At 36.1% G+C, this 25,754-nt stretch overlaps 2 protein-coding genes across 5 annotated transcripts in view; both read left to right on the forward strand.

The window, feature by feature from the left end:
• LOC113404297 (la-related protein 1) overlaps positions 1-9,132 on the forward strand; it is an 89,272-nt gene extending 80,140 nt beyond the window's left edge. For 3 of the 4 annotated variants that reach the window (XM_064220073.1, XM_064220075.1, XM_064220076.1), the window contains 7 exons: positions 109-217; positions 1,705-1,850; positions 2,935-3,068; positions 3,306-3,439; positions 4,157-4,251; positions 4,334-4,677; positions 4,920-9,132. In XM_064220073.1, coding sequence (XP_064076143.1) covers positions 109-217; positions 1,705-1,850; positions 2,935-3,068; positions 3,306-3,439; positions 4,157-4,251; positions 4,334-4,404 — 689 coding nt within the window. In that variant the 3' untranslated portion in view covers positions 4,405-4,677; positions 4,920-9,132. The remainder of the gene's footprint in view (positions 1-108; positions 218-1,704; positions 1,851-2,934; positions 3,069-3,305; positions 3,440-4,156; positions 4,252-4,333; positions 4,678-4,919) is intronic. The other variant, XM_064220074.1, reaches the window with a different exon arrangement.
• A 5,448-nt stretch (positions 9,133-14,580) lies between these two features.
• LOC113404298 (uncharacterized) lies at positions 14,581-25,175 on the forward strand. The gene is made up of 6 exons (XM_026645166.2): positions 14,581-14,866; positions 20,124-20,231; positions 20,932-21,047; positions 21,828-21,939; positions 23,030-23,156; positions 23,979-25,175. The coding sequence occupies exons 1-6, from the start codon at positions 14,793-14,795 to the stop codon at positions 24,630-24,632; spliced, it is 1,191 nt and encodes a 396-aa protein (XP_026500951.1). The 5' UTR covers positions 14,581-14,792; the 3' UTR covers positions 24,633-25,175.
• The last annotated feature ends 579 nt before the right edge of the window (positions 25,176-25,754 follow it).

Consider the following 25,754-nt stretch of genomic DNA (forward strand, 5'->3'; position numbering starts at 1 on the left):
TTTTTTAATACCGTTTTTAATTAAATAGTACGGAACCCTCTCCGTGATAGTCCGACTCGCAGTTTATCATTTAATTATATAACTATAAGTAATATGTCTCATTTGCAGAACGCAAGAAGCTCGGTATCGGCCAGTCTCAAGAAATGAACACGCTGTTCAGATTCTGGTCGTTTTTCCTACGGGACCACTTCAACAGAACCATGTACAACGAATTTAGGTATGGGTACACATGTTTGTTCGGAAACACGGATTTTTTTTTTGTGATAGATGGCAAACGAGCAGGAAGCTCACCTGATGGAAAGTGACTACCACCGCCCATGGACATCTGCAGCACCGGGCGGCTTGCAGATGCGTTGCTGGCCTTTAAGGAAGGAGTACGCTCTTTTCTTGAAGGTTTCCAAGTCGTATCGGTTCGGAAAAACCGCCGGCGAAAGTGCAACCTATTCCCTAACGCTCATAATCCTACTGTCATTCGTGACGAGAGTTCAGACGCTAGTCGTTCTAAAGTCTGAGCTGCTGCTGTTGAGATTTTCTTGAAGGATAACTCAATACGATTTCTCGTGCACGATACACTATGATTTGAACCCAGTGCTATAAGCTAGGAGTCTTATGAGCTAACTGCAACACAAAAAATAATCGTATATTAAGTGCGTATCCTGGATGATCTGTCACATTGACGATTACTTGGTGGTAGAGCTTTTTGCAAACCCATCTGGGTAGGTTGATGGTGCCATTGGCCATGGCAGGAATGCTGAATATTTCTTACAATGCCAATATCTATGAACAGTGATGACCACCTGTACCCTGTACAAGATAGCTTGATCTTTTTAACAGATGTAAATTTTTCTAATCGACATAACTTTGCAATGACGAACATATTATTTTCTTAATTGAATGATTTTAAAAATTGTAAAAATATTTGAAAAAATACATACAATACAAAAGTTCCTAAAGATTCGAGTGTTATTCGAAAATTTTAAGACTTTATTGCTTCAAAGTAAAATTTAAATAGAAACACTGAAAATAATAAATGCTTGTACAATGTTACACCGGTCGGACGGTAGGGACGCGAATAACAGGCAGTAACTGCTACAAATATCGATTACAAAAATCCTTATTAAAGATCATTGTTAAGTTATTGTTACGAACGGTGGTTCTTTTGGTTGGGGTCTCTTTGTCTGGTATAACTCTTTTTAGAAAAATAATTTAAAAAAAAAATTGAATTCTAATTTGAATTACGCATTCCATCGTTCCATCGACTGCTATATATGTTATATTTCCTGTTTCTCATTACTGGCCTGTCTGTCAAAATGATTAAGCTAACTTGAACGGGGTATAGTATCAGATGGTTAATATAAACAATTTAATATCTGGCGTACTTAATGTATATACTATTATTAGTATAGTAAGATTTAATTAATAAATAATAATAATAAATATCGGACAACATCACATACATTACTCTGATCCCAATGTAAGTAGCTAAAGCACTTGTGTTATGGAACATAAGAAGTAACGACGGCACCACAAACACCCGGACCCAAGACAACATAGAAAACTAATCAACTTTTTCTACATCGATTCGGCCGGGAATCGAACCCGGGACCTCGGAGTGGCGTACTCATGCAAACCGGTGTACACACCACTCCATTACGGAGATCGTCGAATTATCTGTATCTAATTGATTTTTTTTTTCATCTATAGGACACTGGCTAACGAGGACGCGTCAGCCGGTTTCCGCTACGGGCTCGAATGCCTGTTCCGTTTCTATTCGTACGGTCTAGAACGGAAGTTCCGCCCCGAGCTATATCAGCACTTCCAGGCTGAAACGCTCGCTGACTACGAGAAAGGTAAACATTACAGCTATTCTTTAAGAGGTCATTCGAACTCACCGCATATTACGAGCGTAAATTGATAGAATGTGACGTCACATTCAAAATCAGTTGATTCTGACATTTAGAGTGCAGAAGTGAAATTATTTTTTTTTAAAAAAAGCAGTTTTCTAACTAAACAAAAATAGTTCCAAATTCGAATCGATCTTAACATAAATAAACCACCAAATCATTACTCTAGTGCTACTGCAACTTACTTACTATAGTAGCGGCACGCTATGATGGCCGTTTTGACGTTTGCCCGCTCATGAAGTTTCGTATTTAATAAATAATTACATCAAAGGAGCAAATTGTTGTTCTTTATTGTCAATAGTGACGTGCAGTTAGTCATAAAATTTATCGAATGTGATTTCTAAACTACAAATATTAGGGTACCGCGAAAATAACTTTTTTTTTTTTTTTTTGCGTAATCGTGTACGTCACACTCTCACACTCGACCTCGTAGTCGGTGTTATATTTTTGTTTTTTTATGTAATGTGTTTATAAAGTTATTCATTCTAATTCCAATTTTTGATTTAAATTGATTTCGTTCGAATATATTACTTAAACTTATTTTATATTTTTTTTTATTAAACCTTTTTAATCAGATACTACTTGCAACAAAAACTTGAATTAAATTACTTGCAAAAAAACAAAGATTTGAATATATTATATCGATAATAAATTTACATTTCACATCACTTTTTTTAATGTGTCAAAACGGCCATCGTATCTTGCCGCTAGAATAGTTAAGCTCACAAGTCCAAAATAAAATAAAAGACTTTAAAAAAATTACACGTCGCGCCAACAGCGACCTTAGCGACTGCGCCGAAAAAAAAAAAAACATTGAATCGCTATTTAATTCAGTATCGCGCGTCCAAAATATACTGTCAGTATTATAATCAGTATTATTGAAAGATACGCGTATCGAAACGACGTATCGCCGTCGGTCAAAATGTACTCGGATGAAAGTCGCCGCCAGCCCATTGGACCAGCTTGAAACGTCATCTCAGCGTTGAATCGTTGACAGACTATTAATTTACTGTTTAATATTTAATTACAGGTCAATTGTACGGTCTGGAAAAATTCTGGGCTTTCCTAAAATACTACAAGCACGCGACGGCGTTGCAAGTCGAGCCGAAACTCGAAGCTCACCTCGCTAAGTTCAAGAGCATCGAAGACTTTCGTGTGCTAGAGGTACGTATTGCTTATAGGCAGGCGGGCACTTGTGCGTTTCCACGCTATAAAAGCGGGGATGTGGGATTCGCCGGCGCCCGGCGCACTGGTGTAATACCCACTAAAAACCAGTGATAACCGTTTTTGTGGGGCATGTCATTAGATCTAACCTAGCCTCGCTCGAGAAATCAAAAGTAATTTCAGTGAATACCACTGTCCACGACCCGAGTGTAATGAGTACTCCGCCGCCCTCCGCAGCCGCAGCTGAACGAGCTGCTGGCGTCGCAGGGCGCGGCGGGCGCGGGGCGCGGCCCGCACGCGCGGCCCTACGACCGGCACCGCTCCGTGTCCGAGAGCGAGCGCCACCTGCAGGCCTACCGCGGCAGCTACGGGTAACGCCTCAACGCCTCTGTGTCACTAGCTCTGCCGCGTGCGAGCCCCGCGGGCTACGTACATATGGCAATACATCGTATTGTTCTGTTCCCGTTTGTAAGAGTCGTCAGCTACTCTAACTGAAGGCCAAGGGACATAACATCTTAGCTTATAAGTCAATAAACACTTACAAACTGGGGACCATTTGCCGGACCGCCGTTCTATTAGAAATAAAAACAAAAAAAAGACCCTGGTTGAGGGATCAGGGTTAGACATTCTTAATCCTTAAGCCATAGTGTACAGTACAGTCATATAACATTTAAAAGAGTTCAGAATCTAGAACATGCGGTAACAGTTCGATGTCATTCATTAAGATCTAATAAACTGTCAAGGGAGCGTTCAAGTATTACGTAACGCAATTTTTGAAGATCTTCTGTTTGAATTTTTTATTAAAAAAAATAACAATGTTACGTAACGTGTGTAAGAAAGACCCCCTCCCGCCCCTGTAACGCATCGTAACGTTATACGAGACACCCCCTCCCCCTAAATTGCGTTACGTAATACTTGAACGCCCCCCAAGCCCCTGATCTATAAAAATGTGAAGGTGTACAGACACATTAACGTGTATCTGTTGGCGCGAGACGCAATGATCATCTGATTTGACATTCTTTAAATAAATAAAGAAGCACACACGTGCTGGGTTTTAAACAGCAACTTGCATTGATCCGTGTCCGCAGGCGAGCACCGTCCGGCACGGCGGGCCCGGGGACCAACCGCGGGCGCGCCGGCTCGTGCGGCGCGCAGAGCGTCATCGCCAACGCCCGGCCGCGGCGTGAGTGCTGCCTCTGCTTCGATTCGTGTTTACGTTTCTTCTGCGATCGACGTAAACTAATAATCTATGTTTGTTTTCGCAGCGAAGCCCAAGTCGAAACCGGAAGCCGCGCCGAACGAGTTGAAAGCGCCAGTGGCCGCTAAGACGCAGTAATGATACGACATACGAACACTGTACATATGAGTAGACCCGTGTGCATGTGTTACTTATCTAGACTTTTAAAGTGCATTTTTATATATATATAAATTACAAAAAAAAAAAATACTATAAAAATAAAAGTGAGTAAAAGTGTTGTGTGCGGATCGCGCCGGTGTTTAGTGTTTGACTAGTCGCGACCGGTTCGAGCCGGTTGCGGCCGGTTCCGATCTGGCTGCGCGGGCGGTGTGCGGTTACTGGGATTGCAGGCTGGTTATATGTGGAGCCTAGGTGGGATATTTTTATATTATATTTCAAATAATTTCGCGTCCCCGTCTCGAGCGACGTCTTTAGTTGCTCTCCCCCCCCCCCTCACATGACCCCTTACTTCAAAGCGACGTTGACGCTGTCCTGCCCCCTCCATTGTATCTTGCAGATTAACGATAAACTCGCAACACGTATTCTGTTGCCGGGTATGTTATCGTGTATTGAGTGTGCGTTTCAAACTAATCGTGTATTTCTTCTCTTTGCAGCTTGTACGCATCGACAATAAGCAATATGCTACGCGGTTTAGACGCCACTATCATAATAGCGTAAGATAACCATAGAGACATACAATATATATATATATGTGTATATGTATGTATTTATATATTTTTGACGTGTAAAGTTAATATTTCGATACGAACATCTAAAATTAATACGTGCATAATAGTGACATTCTTAGTCTAATAAACATAATATAAATCAATTAAATAAGTACGATTAATGCTTGGTAGATTAAGGTTTACCAGTGGAGACGCTGGGTTTGGCGGGGGAGTGAGCGACCAGTGTGACTCCGGCTCGTTTATGACATCTAAAGCATTCGGTTTGCGATATGTTTATTGCTTAACTCGACATGTTTATGAAGAATGAAGCCGTTTGTGTAGTTTCGGAGCTAATCGCGGACATACGAACTAGAGTAACGGAACATATGCCTTTTTGTGATGGCTTTGTCTATGGTTGTCTCTCTATTGCACTCGTACGACGAAAATTAACGAAATCTAATACCCATCTGTAGTACTGTAACGAAAATAACGCTTAATGTCGAAGTTATGAGTCGTAAGATTAGCTAATTTTATTTCGTTTTTAATTAGTGAATTGATCTCTGACCTCCAGAGAGCTCGACAGGCTTGCACACTGATGGCTCACTCTACACTGTCTGTGGTTCGAGTGGTGCTGCGTATTGTCTATGGTCATTGGAAGTGGCCGGCGCAGATCTCTAGTGGCGAAAATTGTAAAACTGTACAGTTATAGATATTCTTTCTCTGGTTAAATAGAATTGATATTAAAAAAAAAAAATCAAACGGCGAATCGTCGCTAAGACTGGCTATGTGCATATTTAGTAGAGAAATTGGTGTTTTTTTTTTCTTTGGTAGCACTATTGTTTATGGTTAAAAACGTTTGACTGCGTACTGCGGATTCGAGAAAACATCAAAACAAGTTTCATCATGATTGATTTTTCATAGAAATTTCGAAGGAAAAGTTCCAATTCTGTGATAAAAATGCTAAAAAAAAAAAAATCGATGAAACTATACGTTTTTCAGACCGCATTTCGAATACTGCCAATTGTAATTATGACACAATCAAACACACAAATTCCTTAGAAATAACCGCGTGGTGATTCAAACGCTACACCGTAAATGGTAAAACTTTAACAGTTGAATCGAGGCATTGGCGCAGTAAAATTCACCATTCCTTGCTCGACCAATACGCTTCCGGTCCGATCGACGCGTGAGTGGTGCTCAACGCAAAGCTCTACCACGAAGTCGAGGTTATAACTTAGATTGTTCAATACGTTTTCTAGAAACATCCGTAGCTACGACCGTCTCGCCTAAATAGATGCGAAACTTTCGTAACACCATCCGATTCATTCGTTAAATGTCACCATTATGAGATAGATCTAGTTTGGATATGGTTGTCTTTAAAATATATATCTCGAGGCTTTAAATCGCTCAAAATATTGCATGTATGTATATATTCGTAAAGATATTAATGGATATCTTAAGGCGACATTTGATATGTTTGTAAAAGCTACGTGTACAGACACTAGCATTGTCGTCTAAATTAAACAAATTTTCTGTCTCGCTCTAACGACACACGTAAACTAGAGACAGGTACACAGTCCCGTCGGTGAATAATATTTACGACCATATTGATTGCAATGAACTGACTCGCAATAAACACATTTGTTATATGCATAAGTCCGTATGGTCGTTGAATTAATTTTTTAGAAGCATGATTATCTGTCTTGTAGTTTCGGATAAAATAGCGCACATACAAACATACGATTACCTTTAAAAGTCTGCTAAAGTTTTATTTTACGGTGTAACGTTCGAATCTAATATAAATACCTAGTTGCTTTTTTAATTTAGATATAAAATGATATAAAACAGGCACTATCATAGTCTAATAGTTTTAGATTATATGAACGATTGACATTGTCTGTGGTCGAACGATACACTGTCTCTGTGGTCTATGATATCGGACATAGATAAAAAAAAATGTACTAAATTTGAATTATACTTTGTTGAGAACTAACTTGCTCAATGCGATTATCTGTATTGTACGGGGTTTAGATGTGACGTAGTGGAAAATTATCTACATTAAAGCGAATGGACGTAATCAAAAAATGAAAATGGCGTCCGTGAAAATTTAATGTCGATACATTTTTCTCTCAATAAACAATGGAAAATGTATATTGCAATTTGCACTTAATATAAAAAAGTTAGGGTGTGTTTCTTAATACTTTTATTCTTTTTTTTTTCTAGATTTTAAGGATGCTTTTGTAAACATAGTTATTATGTGATGCGCGTATGGCTGTTTAATTTTTTTTTTTTTTTATTTCATGAATATATCTTGCCCCTAGACAAATTATACTGTGACAATAAACTAAAGACTTTAGAACAGATTAATGATTTCATTACGAAATAACTTCGATGAATTTTCAGTTACGATATATTGCTTATCCGTAAAACGATAAACGGTTGCCATACGCGCGTCACATCACTTATTTTGGTAAATTTAAGACAAGAATAACGTCAAAATATCGCTGAGGTCGCTTCTCTCATTGATTATTGAAAAAAAATAAAAAAATATAGTTCCTAATTAATTAATATGTAAAATTATTTCTTTATAGCATCGATTGACACAGAAATTGTACTGCACTTAGTTTATTGACTTAGAATATAATGTATATCGAAAATTTTCGGTTTTAATGCATGTTTATTACTTTTTTTTTTTTTTAAATATAAATCACAGATAAAAAATAGTCAAACATAGCTTGCTTGATTATATCTACCATTAAATGGTACATCGATTTGTAAGCTTTTCTAATCATTAAAAAATTAACAAGCATGTGTGTACCAGTATAAGGCGCTTATTGTATTCGTGTTTCTGAATCGCGCAGGCAATGTTTTTATGACTGGGGTATATATAGTACAGATCGATTGATTCAAAACTGATAATTTCGTATGATAACCTGTTACGTGTTATGACAGCTAGTAATGACCTCGCACCATCCCGGCAGGAGTTGCTTTGCCCAACGGTGGGATGGTTTCGTAATATTGTGTAGTGATGTATTAATATTTAATATAATATAATAGTTTTCTTGAACGATTTCTGTGTCGCTAAATTTCCAATATGCGTCCATTTTAGACGAATGTTTTCTTCTAAACATCTTAAAGAGAAAATTCTTGTACTAATGTGTTATATTTTTGACAGTATGAATAAGATTATAAGGAAAATGATTTTGTAAAAAATGTGGTAAATTCTGTGATTAATTTCAGTAATGAATTCGTCTAAAACGGACCCAAACACCAGGACCGTCCCTTTGATTGTAGTTTTTAAGTTTGAGGGTCGTATAACCTACGAAGCGACCATGAGACGAAAAAACAAGTTCTCGTCAACTTTTTAAACGTCTGAAATGTTAATAAATTGTTTTTGTAAATAAATTTACGAATAATACATACGTATGCGCTTAAAGTTTATATAAATGTCATGAACTGTCAATATTTCTTTTTTTTTTTTCTTTAGATATTTCCCGCGAAAATTCTTTCAAAGTCACACGTTTAAAAATTTGACGATTCGATACGACGTTGTGTTTTTTTTTGTTAAGTTTTTTTTAAGTTAAATACATCAGTTGTTGCAATTTTTTCGTAAGAACGCCAAAGGAGAACACATTGTGCTAAAAAGTGGGAAAACACGTTAGGATATTGTATAAATGAAAAACAATACAAAAAAAATTATAATTCTTGCTATTATTAATAAGTGCTGTATAAATATTAAAAAAAAAAAAATGCGTTCCGCGCAATTTTCCAGTGTCTAATTTTGTTGACTCCCATTTTCTTTCGGTTTTATTAAAATTAACAAAACAAAAAAAAGATTTAAAAAATTGGTTGTTGTAATATAGGCGAGCGTAGAATTGTTTCATAGTCAGTAAAGTTAGGTATATTCGATGATTTATTAAAATTAAGATACATGTTTTTTAAGGATGCTTGGTGGCGTCGATCGTGGCCTTCAATAGTTCCCATAGTGAAGAAAAAAAACATATTGGTGTAATTTTTTTAAATCGAAACCTTTCTTCTTCGTTCGATTTGGGTTGTCTTTGGATTTCCGACACTTGTACCCCGATTGACGCTCTTTAAGGCTGTAAGTTATACGTTATATACATATTATATTGATAAATAAATTAATAATAAAAAACAATGTGCATTTCATTTTTTTTAACCCCGATCGTGTATAGATTTTTTTTTTTGACGTATGAATGAGCATAAAATCTTATTTTAATTAAATATTTTAATACTTGCTTTTGGTTATTTGGTCGTGATTTTGATGAGAATCAACTCATATTGTATTACAAAATATTGATTTAAGATGGCCCGTTGAAGTACCAGTCTTTTAAATTTGTGTTTACGATTCACAGATCATAAAAAAGGCAAGTAGAGCGAACGGAATATTACACAAAAGTAATAAAGCGAATACAAAATCAAATCCGAATACAATTCCCGACGAGTCTTTATATGTTGATACGTCAGATGTCAAAAGTGTCAGTTTAATATATGAAATACTAGCGACCCGCCCCGGATAGATATGTCCGGCCCCAGACTATCTTGTATACTTTTCTAAGGTGTCTATTACTATAGTACATTATTGTGATCTATCAGCTCAGGCTCATTAGAAACCTCTAAAATAATAAGTGTTTCTCTACTATATTATATATATATATAAACCTTCCTCTTAAATCACTCTATCCATTAAAAAAACCGCATCAAAATCCGTAGCGTGGTTTTAAAGATCTAAGCATACACAGGGACAGACGGCGGGAAGCCAATCTTCATCTATACTATGTAGTGACTTATTAGTTAAAATTGCACAGGTTGGCAATGTCTATGGTATTGGTGACCATTTACCATCAGGTGGTTCCTGTTCCTGTCCCCATACCGAAGGTGTAAATAGGTCGCATTTATTTTCTTCACTACAGTTGCTTTTGGTTTTATAATCTTGATTTATAATATAAACTTGGTGGTAGATCTTCGTGCAAGCCCATCTGGCTAAGTATCACTCGTCATACAGTCTACCGCTAAACATCTACAAGTATTGCTGTGTTCATTACCGTCTTTACCATAGGGCACATTGGGAACGTGCCCAGGGCCCCCATCTTGAGAGGGCCCCGAAGAACCAACAATTTACCAAATTAAATCAAAAAAAATATAGCAAAAGGGCCCCAAATTCATGGGTGCCCAAGGGCCCCAGCATAGCTTGAGACGGCTCTGGTTGTGTTTCGGTTTGAAGAGGGACATAACATCTCAGTTCAGAAGGTTGGCGATGTAAGGAGTGGTTAAATTTTGACGGCATCAACCTTTCATCAGGTCTTAATGCTCGTTCACCTACTTATGCTATAAAAATAATAATTCACGACGAGCTAAGAGAAATATCACGAGATCACCTCAGCCCGTACGTGTTGAATACAATTTTCACAAGTATATTGTTGGTTGACAACGGTGTCTTATCTGACGAATAACTGCGGATTCACAAGATAGATCAAATCAAATCAAAATATTCTTTATAAAACCACCGGTTCGGAAAGTAGCTTATACCTAAGAACTGGTAGGAAACTCAGTAGTTACTCTTTTCCACCATTCTAATTACAGGTTGCAGTAGAGTACAACTGAGTTTATATGTGTCCTGTAAAGAAATCAATAAATATAATCGCTTCTTATCCACGCCGAGCCGACTCAAGCTATGCCCTTGGGCACCCATGAATTTCGGGCCCTTTTGGTAGATATTTACTACCATGTACAAATACTTTGCTTATGGCCAGGCCTTAAGTATAGTTTAAAAAAACGGTGCGGTAATTTTCGTAAATTCAGGCTATTTTATAGTATATATATTTCTTTCATGAAGAGCACGTCTTTCTACTTTAAATATCGACTATCGTCAATCGCCTTTATTGATATGTCAGTTATTTCTTACAAATATATCACTTTCGAAAATATACATAGCAGTCAACGCGAGAACAAACGTGTGAAGGAAATTGTTGGTTCTTCGGGGGCCCTCTTAGGATGGAGGCCCTGGACACGTGCCCCTTGTGCCCAATGGTAAAGACGGTAATGTAGCCACGCTTTTTTATCTTTAATATAATCTTGTATTGAATAATATGCCTCATTTATCAAGATATTTTTTGGTCATGGGCTTTAATTTTTTTAATAACCCATGTTAAGTAATTCACAAGGGTGCGAAAGCATATGTACATTCTATTACCTCACTCATAATTCGATGGGACTATGAGCATATGAAAATTCATATGCTGAACAGCAATTGAATATAAAATGCTGATGCATTTTTTTAATATCTTCTTATAAATATAAAATAACAAGTCCTGACTGACTGATTCATCATCGCCGAGCGTAAACTGTTAAAGTTAGGGCCTTGATTTTTTGTGAGTAGGATCGTTTTATTGAGTAGACACCCACTAAGAAAGGAATTTTGGAATTTTAACTCCTAAGGGGGTGAAATAGGGGTTGAACGTTTGTATGGAAGTCTGTCATTTATTAAGTTAGAAACATTAAACTTCAATTTTGGGATACTGATTAGAACTGAGTACATATGTATTTATGCGTTTCCGGATATTCTACCCTTAAGGATTGAAATAGAGGTTGAAATTTCGTAAATAGCTTAGTCTTGAAGTCCGTAATTTTTTAAGTTAGAAGATTGGCGTAAAAATAATGTTACTGAGGGATTTAAGATCTCCAACATTATGCAACCGCATCAGACTAATAGGAACGGCACTCCGTCGTAATGTCATTGGGGCTACTGTTATTACTGGATGATGGAGGTATGAGAAACAGCGCATATTCTACGAATATCTTTGATACCCTTAGAATACCATTTTAAGATCAAAAGAGTACAGTTCGCGCTTAAAATTTGCTTCGCCATGACAATTATTAATAAAACTCAAGGTCTAATCTTTAACATGGCCGGAGTAGACTAAGGAGAAGACTGTTTTTTGCAAGTCAACTTCTAAATAGCCTGTTCGAGAGCGAACTTTATGAGCAGTCTGGTGGATCTAACCCACGAAAGTTGAACCACAAATGTAGTTTACAAAGTGGTCTTAAATTAACGTAATACCTTAAAATTAGTCAGTTAAATTATTTATCATCAATTTTCACGCGAGCAAAGCAGCGGGCAACAGCTAGTACATTAATATGACTGTTTATAGTGTAAAAATTTAGCAAATAAATGCATTAATTTTAATATTAGCAGCATTTTTTTTTCGAATGGCAACATTGCTATCTTATTAATGTGCATTAGATTCACAAGATGGCGTCTAAGCATAGCGCAGCTCACGTTGTTTTAGCGCGAAACACGTGATAGGGCTATAATTAGGTCACCATTATTTGTAATAAAAATATAACGTACAGCTTCAAAGAAACCTTTTTGCGTCTTTATACAGAAATTTATGTTGGATTGAAACATGTTTGCTGCATTTAAACAATCAAATATATGAAATAACGAAAGCGCGGGAATTTTGGCGCGCAATTTCCCGCGCATTAAATTCCTTTGTTTCTTTCATTGAATTTATGATTTACATTGAAATTTTAAATTATGTTGTTTTTATAAGTAGTATAACAATTAACACGTATTTTTAATAATAATAGCAGTTTGCAAACTCAAAACTATTTTATTTATTGCATTTTCCTTAGATAGGTAAGGTTAGTAGGTATTTGTTTTGTTATAAGTTTAAGGATAAAACAGTTATTGGTTTACAATTATAACATATGATATGTCTGTCACTCTTCAGCCAATAAAATAAATATATTTTTATGCAAAAACAACTTAGATCAGTATCAAAGAGATTTCATATCTGATATTTGTCAAGTAGTATTTAAAGCCTTGGATTGGTGATTGTTGTGTGAAAGAAGGATAAACCAACGAACACACTATCGAAATAATATATTAAGTAATAATAATTAGCGATGATACAATGACGTCATCTTTTTGTATACAACATTATTACACTGATATTATTAATTGGAATTAAAACACAATATAAACTTTGAATGAGAAAATGAGAACATTTTGAAGAATTAATAGTGTAGGGCAAAAGTCTTAAGCCTTTGTCAAAGGGTAAAATAAAAAAAAATGTTATCATTTTTCTTTATTTGTTTCCATTCCTGATCGATGACGTTGAATGTCAAGAACTAAGTAATCCATGTAACTATTCATGATTGAAATATGTTTACATCATAGATATGTATGTACTTACATCACTCAGTAAATGATTAAAAAATTGCATACTTATTCTATAAACTTAAAGAATTACAATATGTATTATGAGCTAAAAGTAAATTATGTGATTAGCAAAAATTTACCTGTATTTTAGTTTAGAATTTAGTTGAAATGTAAAATTAAATATTAAATAAAAACTTCTAATCTACGAATCTAATTGACCTCTTGTCATTGTGAAAGCGACTACTGCAAAGAGGTCAACTTATGTTCGTCATCTTGTTACTCAATAATGTTGGGACGTAGCGTTATATAAATACATAGGGTTTTCCAAAATAGTTGACGACTGGAGCTTTAATCGTTGTTTTAGAAAACACTAACTCAGAGATAGGTTAAACTAAGACGATAATAAAAGAAATATACTAAAAATGGACCAATTTATCACGAGATTAGTTTGGAAACTCATCTTTTATTTGTTATTGTTGAGTTAATACGAAATTTCAGTATAAAACACTTCGCGAAAGAACCAGTGATATCGTGTTACGTAATGAATTCATTAAAAAGGCAAAACAATTATTCAATTGACATCCTTGACAAATAATGACATAGAATTTTGACAAAATTGTCAGAGAAAATGTGACAATGACAATTTACGACTAAGTAATGGGCTACATACATCAATATTATTTGATATTCATCATTCACGATAATGTTTAATGAAATATTAAGATTGAAAGGTTATTCTTAAAATAACCCAAATGACCGGAAGTAACGTAAAATGAAAGCGATCAATATGCTGCTTCCATTGTTGTCTATGAAATATGTGAAAATTAGAGTACTAATAAAACGTGTAAAAGAAATAGTTTACGACTTTGAATATTATATTTTGTAACTTTTATACTCTAAAAGTGATATATATCGTTCTAGAATTGCAGGTATAATTTTTAATTTGTCTTCAATTTGCTGGCTGCTTTCCAATATAAAATTAGTATCCTGTGGCAATAGAATCGTATGTAACTCTATGGTTAGATTTTTTTGCTTGGCAACAATCTCAATAAAATCGATTTTATAGAAATCATTCGCTTACCATGTTCACTACTAAAATATTATGATTATATTTCCATTTCATGTTATGTTTATATATTGATGTTCAATTGTAACACTATTTATATATTAATAACTGTCACTTGGATTTTTAAGTCGAGAGGAAAAGAGAAAGTCAATGTTAATATTATGAATCACTTAATTTATTTCACTTACATTAACGTTTAAATTGTAAAAGAAATCTAATTTTGTAAAAAAAATTGCGTTAGTAGAGTTTTCTTCAAAAAATAAATAGCGTCATAAAACAATCGAGCTTTCACAAAAATCTATTGAATCGAATCACGAATTAAATGTTGCCACACATATTTCCTATGGTAGATTACATCACCATTTCATGGCACGCATTTAGGACTTCGACTTTTCGTGACAGCATGTCATTTTCGACATTTGATTGATAATTTTCTAAAGATCCATCAAATTAGTTTGTTTGAAAGTTACTTTAGGCGCTAAATGTTAATATTTTATAATTTTCTCGTATTGAGAAGGATGTGAGTGAACGGTTTCGATAACTGGAGGTCGCGGCTTTGGTTCCCACTATGAGCGCTCTAAAGTGTGTAGTTGAAGGCTGCAACATGGAATATGATGTGATCTGCAGCTTTTCATTCTACAAGTAAGTGTTTTTCCCGCTTTCATTTCAATAAGAATGTTATTTGGATGAACTGGGGTGATTATTGCTTACAGTAAGGCCGTGTGACCTCGGACGCTTAAAAAAAAATCATTTACGTCCTAAGAACAAAGATTTATTTACGAATCCTATAAGATGTTTACATTTTGTTTTCGATTCGATTTTCTTGTTTATATCGATTATTATTACGTGAAAATGCTTTCAGGATTCGGATTAAGACTTAAACAGTAATTATTTATATTAATAAGTATTATTGTATATCATATCATCCTTCCCACCATTCAACTATGGAGCTTATCAAATTTGTTACCTATAGAGTTAGACACTTGTAGTTTTAGCTCACATAGTCATGTTATATATAGTATGAACTAATATTACAAAATATTTTCATTCTTTACATTTTATGCTCATAATGATGGTCATAAACTTTAACAAGCTGTGCAATTTTGATAATCATCATCATTAGTAAAATATCCAGCTGGAAAATTGATTGGAAGTTATACGTACACATATAAGAAATTAATCAATTAATAATTGAGAGCCGAGATGGCCCAAGGGTTAGAACGCGAGCATCTTAACTGATGATTTCCGGTTCAAATCCAGGCAAGCACCACTGAATTTCATGTGCTTAATTTGTGTTTATAATTCACCTCGTGCTCGGTGGTGAAGGAAAACATAGTGAGGAAACCTGCATGTGTCTAATTTCAACGAAATTCTGCCACATGTGTATTCCATCAACCCGCATTGGAGCAGCGTGGTGGAATATGCTCCAAACCTTCTCCTCAAAGGAAGAGGAGGCCTTAGCCTAACAGTGAGAAATTTACAGGCTGATAATGTAATGTAAAATAGATTGGACAAAAACCAGATCAGAATTGAATAACGTACACACCTCAATATAAAATTGATTATATTCATGGAAAATATGCTCGTCGAAACTACATTGCAATCAAATCTTATATAATATAAACAGATTTTGGTACATCTGCTTGAGATTACTAGACTTGGAGGTGGACAACATTTGTTGTTTCACTATTCAAATTAGTCAGTTATTCGCATTATTTGCTTTGAGGAAGGTTTCAACTATCAGTTTTGTTGCAAGTCACCGCTAGATGGCACTACAGCCATATATAATATATACATACATACAGACAGGACAGTGTTTGCCGAGTTTTACTAGTTAGTATACATTCTAACATATATATAGACTATTCCAATGAAAGAAGTAAGAGATAGTATCTTATACTTACATTGAATAGCTTGACTATGTGCACTACAAACAGTTCTTGATTAACATCTCTATTTATAATACAACACTGTTACACTCAACCACTTATATCCACTTTAATTTTACTTCCAAAACTTCTGATAACAGCTTCGTCAATGTTCAAAATGGCCTTTTTTTCATGAAGCCTTATTTAATTCAATAGATTATTCAAGATTTGAACCAATTATGTGGCACAATTAAATTTTTAAGTTGTAAACTTGTATATATTCATTAACAAAACACTGTTTTGCGTCGGAATGCTTGAAACATGATTTTTAGTGAGGAAAAAATTGTGGTTACTGTTTATGTAAAGCGTGATAATTATTTGTACGTAAAACTTACACTAGAAGATCAGAGCATTTAATAGTATTTAATATATAAACTATACTAATATAGAGATGTAAATATTGTTTGTTTGTATGTAAGGGAACTCGGGAACTAATGATCCTATTCTAAAATGCTATATTCTACCCGAGTGCTTCTTCTTTCACTGCTCTTGTCTCAAACTATTTAGGGTCGCCGTAGCATGTCTTTCCCTTCCATTCTCCTCTGTTATTCACTTCCATGTTTATCAAATCCTTCCTCGCACACTTAATCCTTGTTTTCATTTACCGAATGCTAATTAAATATATTTATATCATAACATTTTCTTTATTAAAAAGTTGCACACGTGCAAAGCCGATTTGGGTTTCTAGTGCTATTATAAGTAACTGCGCTTTGTAGATTCATCTGCTTTAATTTAAAACTAAATCAAGCAAACAAGCACACTCATAAATACTCGTAGCCTATTCCAATGGAAGTAGGAAAAAAGGTAAACAAACCTTAGATTTACGTATTTCATTCGATTTGCTAATAACTCAGCTATATTGTGCACTACTAAGAGTCTATAATTAAAATTTCTTTATTTATAATACAGCACCATTGCACTTAACTGCTTATTTCCACTTTAATTTTACTTCCAAAATTCCGATAACAGTTTCGTCGACGTTCAAAACGCAATTTTGATCGCAAATCCAAGAACAAGAACATATTCTTTGAATAGATAAAGACTGGTTTCTGTTGTTAAGGCGAGGACATTTAAAATGTACATTATTAAGGAGACTCGTAGTATCAACAAAGTTATGGACAATACTATATAAAAATTTTTGGTCTCTTAAACTTCTACGCACGTTTAATCATGGCTGGACAGTAAGTTTAGGGGGCCCTGGGCTAACACTACTTAGGGGTCCACCTAAGACATATCTGAACGTAGACTTGAATTAAATTAATTGAATGGGTTTGATTAATTGCAAGCCCCCCGGTGTTGCATATGTCCATGGGCGGTGGTAGTCACTTTCCATCAAGTGAGCCTCCTGCTCGTTTGCCACCTATAACATAAAAAAAAGGACTCGCAGGGGTGCAAACCATACGATCTGTTTAATTTAATAAAGTTAGTTAGTAAAGGATTTATTATCGTCTATTTTTGACTTTGACTTGACTTAGCTGGGGCCCCCTTGAATCCACGGGACCCTGGGCTGAAGCCCAAAAAGCCATAAGGTAGATCCGGCTCTGCGTTTAATGGCATGATACCCGAGATATAATTATTGTCAGTATTATATTATTTTATTGTAACATTTGTGTTTTGTTTATTTATTTCCATATTTAGTTTAATATAACAACATTAAAATCAAGCTTATCATATCAAAAGTTTATAAATATATCAATACTAAAACGTTGTCCGAAACGTGTTGCGTATTCTGGTATAAGTTTTATGTTTACTCTATTTCAACCATAACAGGAGAAAAGCTAAATAAAAAACATTTGACAGCAAATTAACGCGATATCATTGGTCGAGAGCTCGATTAATCTATGATATTCACTGTGGATTTGCGAAAAAATGGCGTTGTGAACGTCGACGAAACTTTTATCGGAATTTTGGAAGTGAATTTAAAGTGGATATAAGTAGTTAAGTGTAATAGTGTTGTATTATAAATAGAGATATGTTAATCATAAACTCTTAGTAGTGCACAGTATAGCTGAGTTATTAGCAAATCGCGAGAAATACGTAAATCTAAGGTTTGTTTATCTTTTTTCCTACTTTCATTGGAATATGATATATATTTGTTTAGTAGTTTTTTTCAGTTACGTATTACGGAACAGACGCAATTTGTTAGTAGAGATTATTATATCTAATTAGTAAGGTGATTAGTTATAATTAATAGTTTCGATTTTTGGGACCATTTCTACAAACTTACAATGGTAACCATTTCCGAATCAATTTTGACTATCACAAAAGCAGAGTCGGATTTAGAGGTCTGGAGGCCCTGGGGCTGGAGGAGATACAGAGCTAGAGCAACAGACGCGTGGAGACCCTAATAATTATGAATTAATTTTAATATTTTAATTTCATTATACTTGTATCGGTAACTTTTAAAACAGTAACCAGTAACATTATTATAATTTGACTTTATATAGATATTTATTATCTCATCGGAATCTTTGTTAAGCCCCCCCTGAGTAGGCCCCAGTTCAGTTGCCCCGGCTGTCCTCCCCTAACTTCGTCTTAATCATAACTAAAGACCAGTTCTACATATATGGGTTACGATAAGATCTCTATTACATTCAGATCCAACTTTGACCGAATATCAACTGTTAAATATGTAATCGATTGGTCGTTTGAAACGATTACTTTTCGATTTGATTGCGACGAACTGTCGATTTGTTAGAATTGGGCCCCTGGCAGCACGTGTAACAGTCCCATACACGGGATGGGTGCCGCAAGTATTAAGTGGCACGCATCGTCTGGCATTCGGCCAGGAGTCCCACATAACTGACGGTAGGGAGATCGAAATCGTCGTATTAATTTTTATAGCCAGTTTATACTCATGAGACACTAATATATTTTGTTGTAATATATTTATACGACTATCCGTTATTCGTAGCTTGCGAACGTAATGTAGTTTTAAAATTACGCCTCGTAGTTAAATCCTCTGTAAAAATTAATATTCTGTAACCAGTCTATTATACTCGTATAATAAAATATCCAGCTGAGTTTCTTTCGCCGGTTCTCCTCAGGTCCGTGGTGTTAATTTCCGAACCGGTGGTAGATTTTTAACTGTCAATAAGCAAGTGTAATCACTTCCATATCGAATAAAGATTTTTGACTTTGAGTCATAACTGATGGTTTCAAACGTGAATATAGAAAATTAAAAATATAGTTATAGAAATGTCGCACAGTTCGTGTACATTCCGATGGTAGGAGGAGTTAAGTTTAACAAACCTTAGATTGACATATTGCATGCGATTTGCTAATCGCTCAGCTGTATTAAACAGTTCTTAATTAATATATATTTAATTACAATACAACACTGTTCCACTTAACTACTTATATCCACTTGAATTTCACTTCCAAAGTTGCGATAAAAAATTCGCTTACAAAACGTCACTTTTTACGAATCCTTAATGAATTCTATAGATTATTAATATCTCGACCAATGATATCGCGTCAATTCAAGGTCAAAGTTGTTTATTTGTCTATATTTGGAATTCCCCCTTTCGTTGGAATCTTATGGATGCGATTTAATAGTTGGGTAAGAATAGTTAATGAGGTCTTGTCAGTTCGTTTCGGTTGGTACATCCTTGATCTAGGTAACATTTAAATAATTATTTGGAAATTACGATTCAAAAGTGCTTTTAAAAGCATAATTGAATAAAGATTTAGGTTGACTTTTGTGTAATTTACAGGCGGATCGGTATATGGGATATCTGATGAGAGTGATCACCACCGATCATAGTAGATTTGACGCTATGGTAACCATTCCTTACATCACCGATGCGCAAACAACCTTGGAAGACATTATCCCTTGTGTAGTTACACTGACTCACTCAAACCGGAATACAATACTAATTAGCGGTCGAATATGTTTCGAGTGGATGCTACCTATTGCCCAAAGCCCTGCCACTAAGTAAATTTTATATATGTATATTTTTCTTATGCAGTGTTAATACGTCAGCCCAAACCGATGATAAAAGACAGAACTGGATCGAAGGTGCTATGCAGGAGGAGAGCGAGTGCCTATGGAGACACGTGAGCTTACAGCTTTGTGGGTGAGAGGCTGGTCGATTTTTTTCTTTTGTCTCAAGCAGCGTCACATTACAAATTTAAAAGGCATTTTATAAAGGGCATTTCAGATTCCCTGAGTGGTTCAGATGGTATTCAGCCAACCTGTCTGATAACTTTTTTTATATGATCTCGTCAACTGGCTCACAAACATTGGCGCTGTAAGAAATATTAACCGTTCCTTACATCGCCAATGCTTCACTAACCTTGGAAGCGATACTAAGCGTTTGTGGCTGTAGTTACACTGATGGTACTAAGTATTATTGTTTGTCGGTGGAATTTCTGATGAGTAGGTTGTACTAAGAGCCGAGATGGCCCAGTGGTTAGAACGCGTGCATCTTAACCGATGATTTCGGGTTCAAACCCAGGCAGGCACCACTGAATTTACATGTGCTTAATTTGTTTATAATTCATCTCGTGCTCGGCGGTGAAGGAAAACATCGTGAGGAAACCTGCATGTGTCTAATTTCGGCGAAATTCTGCCACATGTGTATTCCACCAACCCGCATTGGAGCAGCGTGGTGAAATATGCTCCATACCTTCTCCTCAACGGGAGAGGAGGCCTTAGCCCAGCAGTAGGAAATTTACAGGCTGATTATGTTATGTTTTATGTAGGTTGTACTAAGCCAAATATGCCTGTACAAAGTTTTCAAGTGATAATATAATTGAAACAATTCAATGAAACAGGTATCACTTTGAACTGGACGCGCAAGGACTATGGATCGACTCGCCGATGTTACCTGAACTACTGACGCCGCAGGAACAAGCCGCTCCGATTCAACAAACAGCCGCTGATAAGAAAGGTAGGAAATATTAATATGTACAGATAAAATTATTAATAAATGCTATTTTTTGCATATGCGTTTAGGAAAAAGCGGTTATTTTAATATTACAAAGAGACTCTAATTTTATAAATACAGATAATCCACAAGAATCTCAATAATTTTATGTCGGTTTGCCTTGGTCTTTTTTTTTTGGTTTATTTAGTCCAAGCACTGAACTTTATTTCGTTCATTAGATTCTCAACGGACACGAGTACCTGACAAACAAAAGTTTTATACGAGAATTCTAAAATGATTGTATAATTATAAGTCCCAAGTTTTTGATCGGACTTGAGGACAGTAAATATTTGCAGGTAAACGGAAAAGAGTCGTTGTTTCCGTTGAATCTGAATTCCGTAACGAATTCAAAAGTGCTTGGAAGAGTACTCGAAAATAGTTTATTGGGAATAGATGGAGCTGGATTACTAGAGTTCGGGTCCCATATCCCACATCTCGGATCCCTTTGACTGTAGGATTTAAGTAGTGCAACTAACATCGGCAAATTCGTAAGAGGCAATTCATAAGTTAGGTACCGAAGCCGAGAACCGACCTCACAGGAGGCACCTGTAGGACTTGCGTATTCTGATTCGTCATGTGGACAATTGTCAGCGATCATCCCTTGACGTAGCCGTCGAGGCGAATAGGATTACAGGGTTTTTTCGAAAAAGTCCCAGGAGTCCAAACTTCGAAAATCTGGAGACTAATTAGAATTTTCTTGTATTTTTCTGTATGTTCGTTTATCACCACACTTCTGTCCAACAGTGGCCGATATCATCCGCATGGAACACAACTACTGCGTCGAGGCCGTCAAGGAGACAGCGGAGAGTGTCTCTCGTCTGAACGTCAGGCAACTCGTCGACACCTTGGGATATTTGTAAGTAGCACTCTAAACTATGAGATACTAACTCTGACGTCGAGATGGCCCAGTGGCTTGCGAACGCATCACTGAATTTCCTTGTAAATTTGTGATATATAAACATGCTAGCTGTGCCCGCGACTTTGTGCGCGTTTGAATTTAACAAAAAAGTTATTGTTGCAGCCTAAGTTACTCCTTGTTACATCAGCTATCTGCCAGTGAAAGTTCCGTCAAAATCGGTCCAGCCGTTCCAGAGATTAGTCGGAACAAATAGACAGACAGAAATTGTATAAAATGTTATTTGGGTATACGTACCGTATATACATATGCATTTAGTAAAAAGCGGTTATTTTAATATTACAAACAGACACTCCAATTTTATTATATGTAGAGATTTAACTGTAACTTGAAAGCTCTCAAAGGGCATACGTTATGTTAAGATACTCGAATTGGTTGTAGTGTTATGCTATGTACCCTTTAGTCTTCCTCGATAAATGGACTAACACTGAAAGATTCCTTCAAATCGGACCAGTAGTTCCTGAGATTAGCGCGTTCAACCAAACTAACAAACTGTTCATCTTTATACTGTTTATGTATAAATCCGTCCGTCTGTCAGCAGTTCGTTTGTGACTGAACTCATCCTAAACGGTTGGACCCATTTCGAAGAGGTTTTTGTGTATTTGGGAGGATGGTTGGTTTGAATTGGACTTGTTATTGCGATCGAGAACTAAATAAAGTTCTCATTGCAAACGGACGAAGTCGCGACGAGCGGCTAGTATATATTTAACTGATATATTTTTCATCTTTTCCAATTTGTTATATTGTCATGTAAACCTTGGCTATAATCAAAACTTCAATCGGCAAAGTTATATTTTTTTGCATTAGGAAACATTTATTAAAATACTATTAGTTGCCCGTGGTTTCGGTTCTACCTTGGATTTCAAGTTTGCTTCAAATTCCATCGAATTTGCTTCACACAGAGTAACTTTAGCATTTATAATAATGAAAATAACTTAATACATCTCCAAAATTTGATAATCGATTTTCGCCTTCGAAGATGTGTGTCCAAAAATGAGTTCATTATTAAAAAAACAATTATATGTTCCAGGTCCATCAAGAATTTACAGAAGAAACAGCTGTGGGTGGTCAAGGTGGAGACGGACAAGGCGGAGGCCTCGATCACGCAGTCAGAACAAGTTATCACCAAGATGCCAGATCCGAAACAGATTATTGAGGTGAGGAGAGTTTCATTCTGGTAGTTCTGCTGTTTTTTTTTGGGGACGGGAAAATGGGGATACCTGAGGTTGTAAGAAATATTAATCATTCCTTATATCACCAATGCGCCACGAATCTTTTGGACTAAGTTGTTATGTGTCTTGTGCCTGTTACATTGGCTCAAACCGAACCCCTACCTAATCCCTCAAACTGGACCACAACAATACTGAGTACTGCTGTTTGGCGGTTGAATATTGCGGACTTGTACAAAGCCCTACCTGATGCTCTCGGTCAGGGAGCCAACTTTGCTAAATATATAGTTCAAGTTATGGGCTAAGACCACCCATCAGATATTCTGCCGTCAAACAGCAGTAATTAGTACTGTTGTGTTCCAGTTTGAAAGATTAGCTAAGGTGTCTGGTGATGTAAGGAATGGTTGATATTTTTTACGGTGCCTATGTCTATTTGCGGCGGTGACCACTTACCACCAGATAGCTCATATGCCTGCCCCTACTTATATAAAAAAAATTGGGTGACTACTTATCAAGTGACCCATTGGCCCCATTGAGTGTGAGGAATTAGAGACTTCACCTTGAATGGTCGCTATAATATAAAAATATGTGATACAACTGTGTCACACCAAATATATATGTATTAAAAGTTGTCACCAGCGAGTTTCTCGAGTTTTAGGAGTTGGTTATCTGGTGTCAGGCATACAAAACCCTCGAAGTTCAAGCTTTGATATGAAATCAAATCAGTCGTGATCGTGAAAGACAGACAGACAGAATTACTTTTGCATTTATAATGTTAGATTATTGCTAAATGACCAACTAATGTTTCAGATTGTTCCGCAAACGTCAACGTCTGAAGACCCAGACCTCCAAACCCAGAACGAGGTCCTCCACGTGATGGAAGATGGCAATATATCCGATAACTTCATATACGAAATAGCAGAGGAGCAGGAGATAACGATGGAGGAGGTCAAAGAGATACCCGTCTCGAGTAACAGGGAATGGACTGTGAACATTATACCGGAGGAGACGAAGCCAAAGTATGCGTACATTAAACACTGCAACACCGGCAAGAAGAAGAGACACTTTACAGCTGAAATGAATGAAATTACACTACAAGGTGACTTTGAAAACTATTACATACTACCAGACGTCGATCCGTCCGTCGGTGTTGAAATTACAACGAGCTACGAGCCAGAGAACTTCATAGTCGAGGAATACCCACATTTGGTGCTCGAGGAACGTCCCAGGAAGCGATCCAGGGATTCAGATCCAACTAAACGGAGAAAGAAGAAAATATCATCACCGTCGGTCAGGGAACAAGTGAGGCAGTTGAAGGCTGAGATCAAAACGGAGATCGACGAAGACTGGGTTATTGATAACAGTGTCTACGATCAGGACACATCCGATGACTACGATGACAAAAAAGCGGCAAGGGTGAGACGAAAAAATAAAAAGTACCTCGGGTACGACTTTGTTACCTAACCGGGATGTGGAACGGATCGAAAACTTTTAATCATTTTTTTTTTATTATTATTTTAATTTAGATATATATTCGCGTGATCCAATGCCTTTAGTTCCAAAATAGTTATGTTAATATTTCTTTACACACTAAATATTGTACTTTTAATAAAATATGAGTAATGTTTTTTTTTTGTCATATATAAATAAGGTACGAAGATGTATAGTAGCTTCCAATGGCAGGAGGTGTAGAAATGAACAAACCTAAGATATACTATGTTGCATATTAAACAGTTCTTGATTAATATATCTTTATTTATAATACAACACTGTTTCACTTTACTTATATCCACTAACCAACGTGAACACCAGAGATAATTTAATCTCGACCAATGACGCGATAATTCAAGGTCGAAGTTTGTTTATACTCGTCCTGCCATTTGAACGGACTATAGTATAATGTTGCCGGGTTTTTGAATCATGTGGAATTTCCGGGTTGATGAAATAAGCTTGTTAGCAAGTGCCCATCTTCTATAACTGGTAAATAAATATGTTTTAAAATTATTATTCATTTGTTTTTATTTAAATAATGCTTTTCAATTTCTCTAGTGACGTACACAGTGATGTTCTTGGCTGTGTTTTTAACTGTACTGGAGTATTATGTAACAGCTCTCCCTTTTGGGGCAACCGCTTGATGCTTATTCTGACTCGCTGGTCTAAAGCGAGCTGTTGCATAGATGTGGCAGACTCATCCACGTGCAGGTATCCTAATGATGTGTTCCTTCAGATGAATGATAAATACTAAATTAAAAAAAAAACGATTGTTCTTTACCAGTAGTACGTAGTATCCTAAGTAATATTAAGGAGGCGCATGGCTGTGGACCCCTTAAAAATTATAAAAGTGATAATTAAGTTAGTTTAGGTTTCCTGAATCACACCTCCTAAAGAGTCTCAGTCTCTTCGGGGAGCGCCACGAGATACCTTTCGCATGCTACCGTGACGCCCTGATGATCGACCCTAGGATATGGATATTCTCCCTATCCCCTAGTACCATTCCCATCATGCGAATTTGCTCCGTTCCTGAGATGTTGGCTAATCTTATTATTCTAACCTTAAAATCAGCTATTTATCAACAATTTCGAAACT

Source organism: Vanessa tameamea, chromosome 31, assembly GCF_037043105.1.
Source record: "Vanessa tameamea isolate UH-Manoa-2023 chromosome 31, ilVanTame1 primary haplotype, whole genome shotgun sequence".
In the NCBI taxonomy this organism is placed as follows: domain Eukaryota; kingdom Metazoa; phylum Arthropoda; class Insecta; order Lepidoptera; family Nymphalidae; genus Vanessa; species Vanessa tameamea.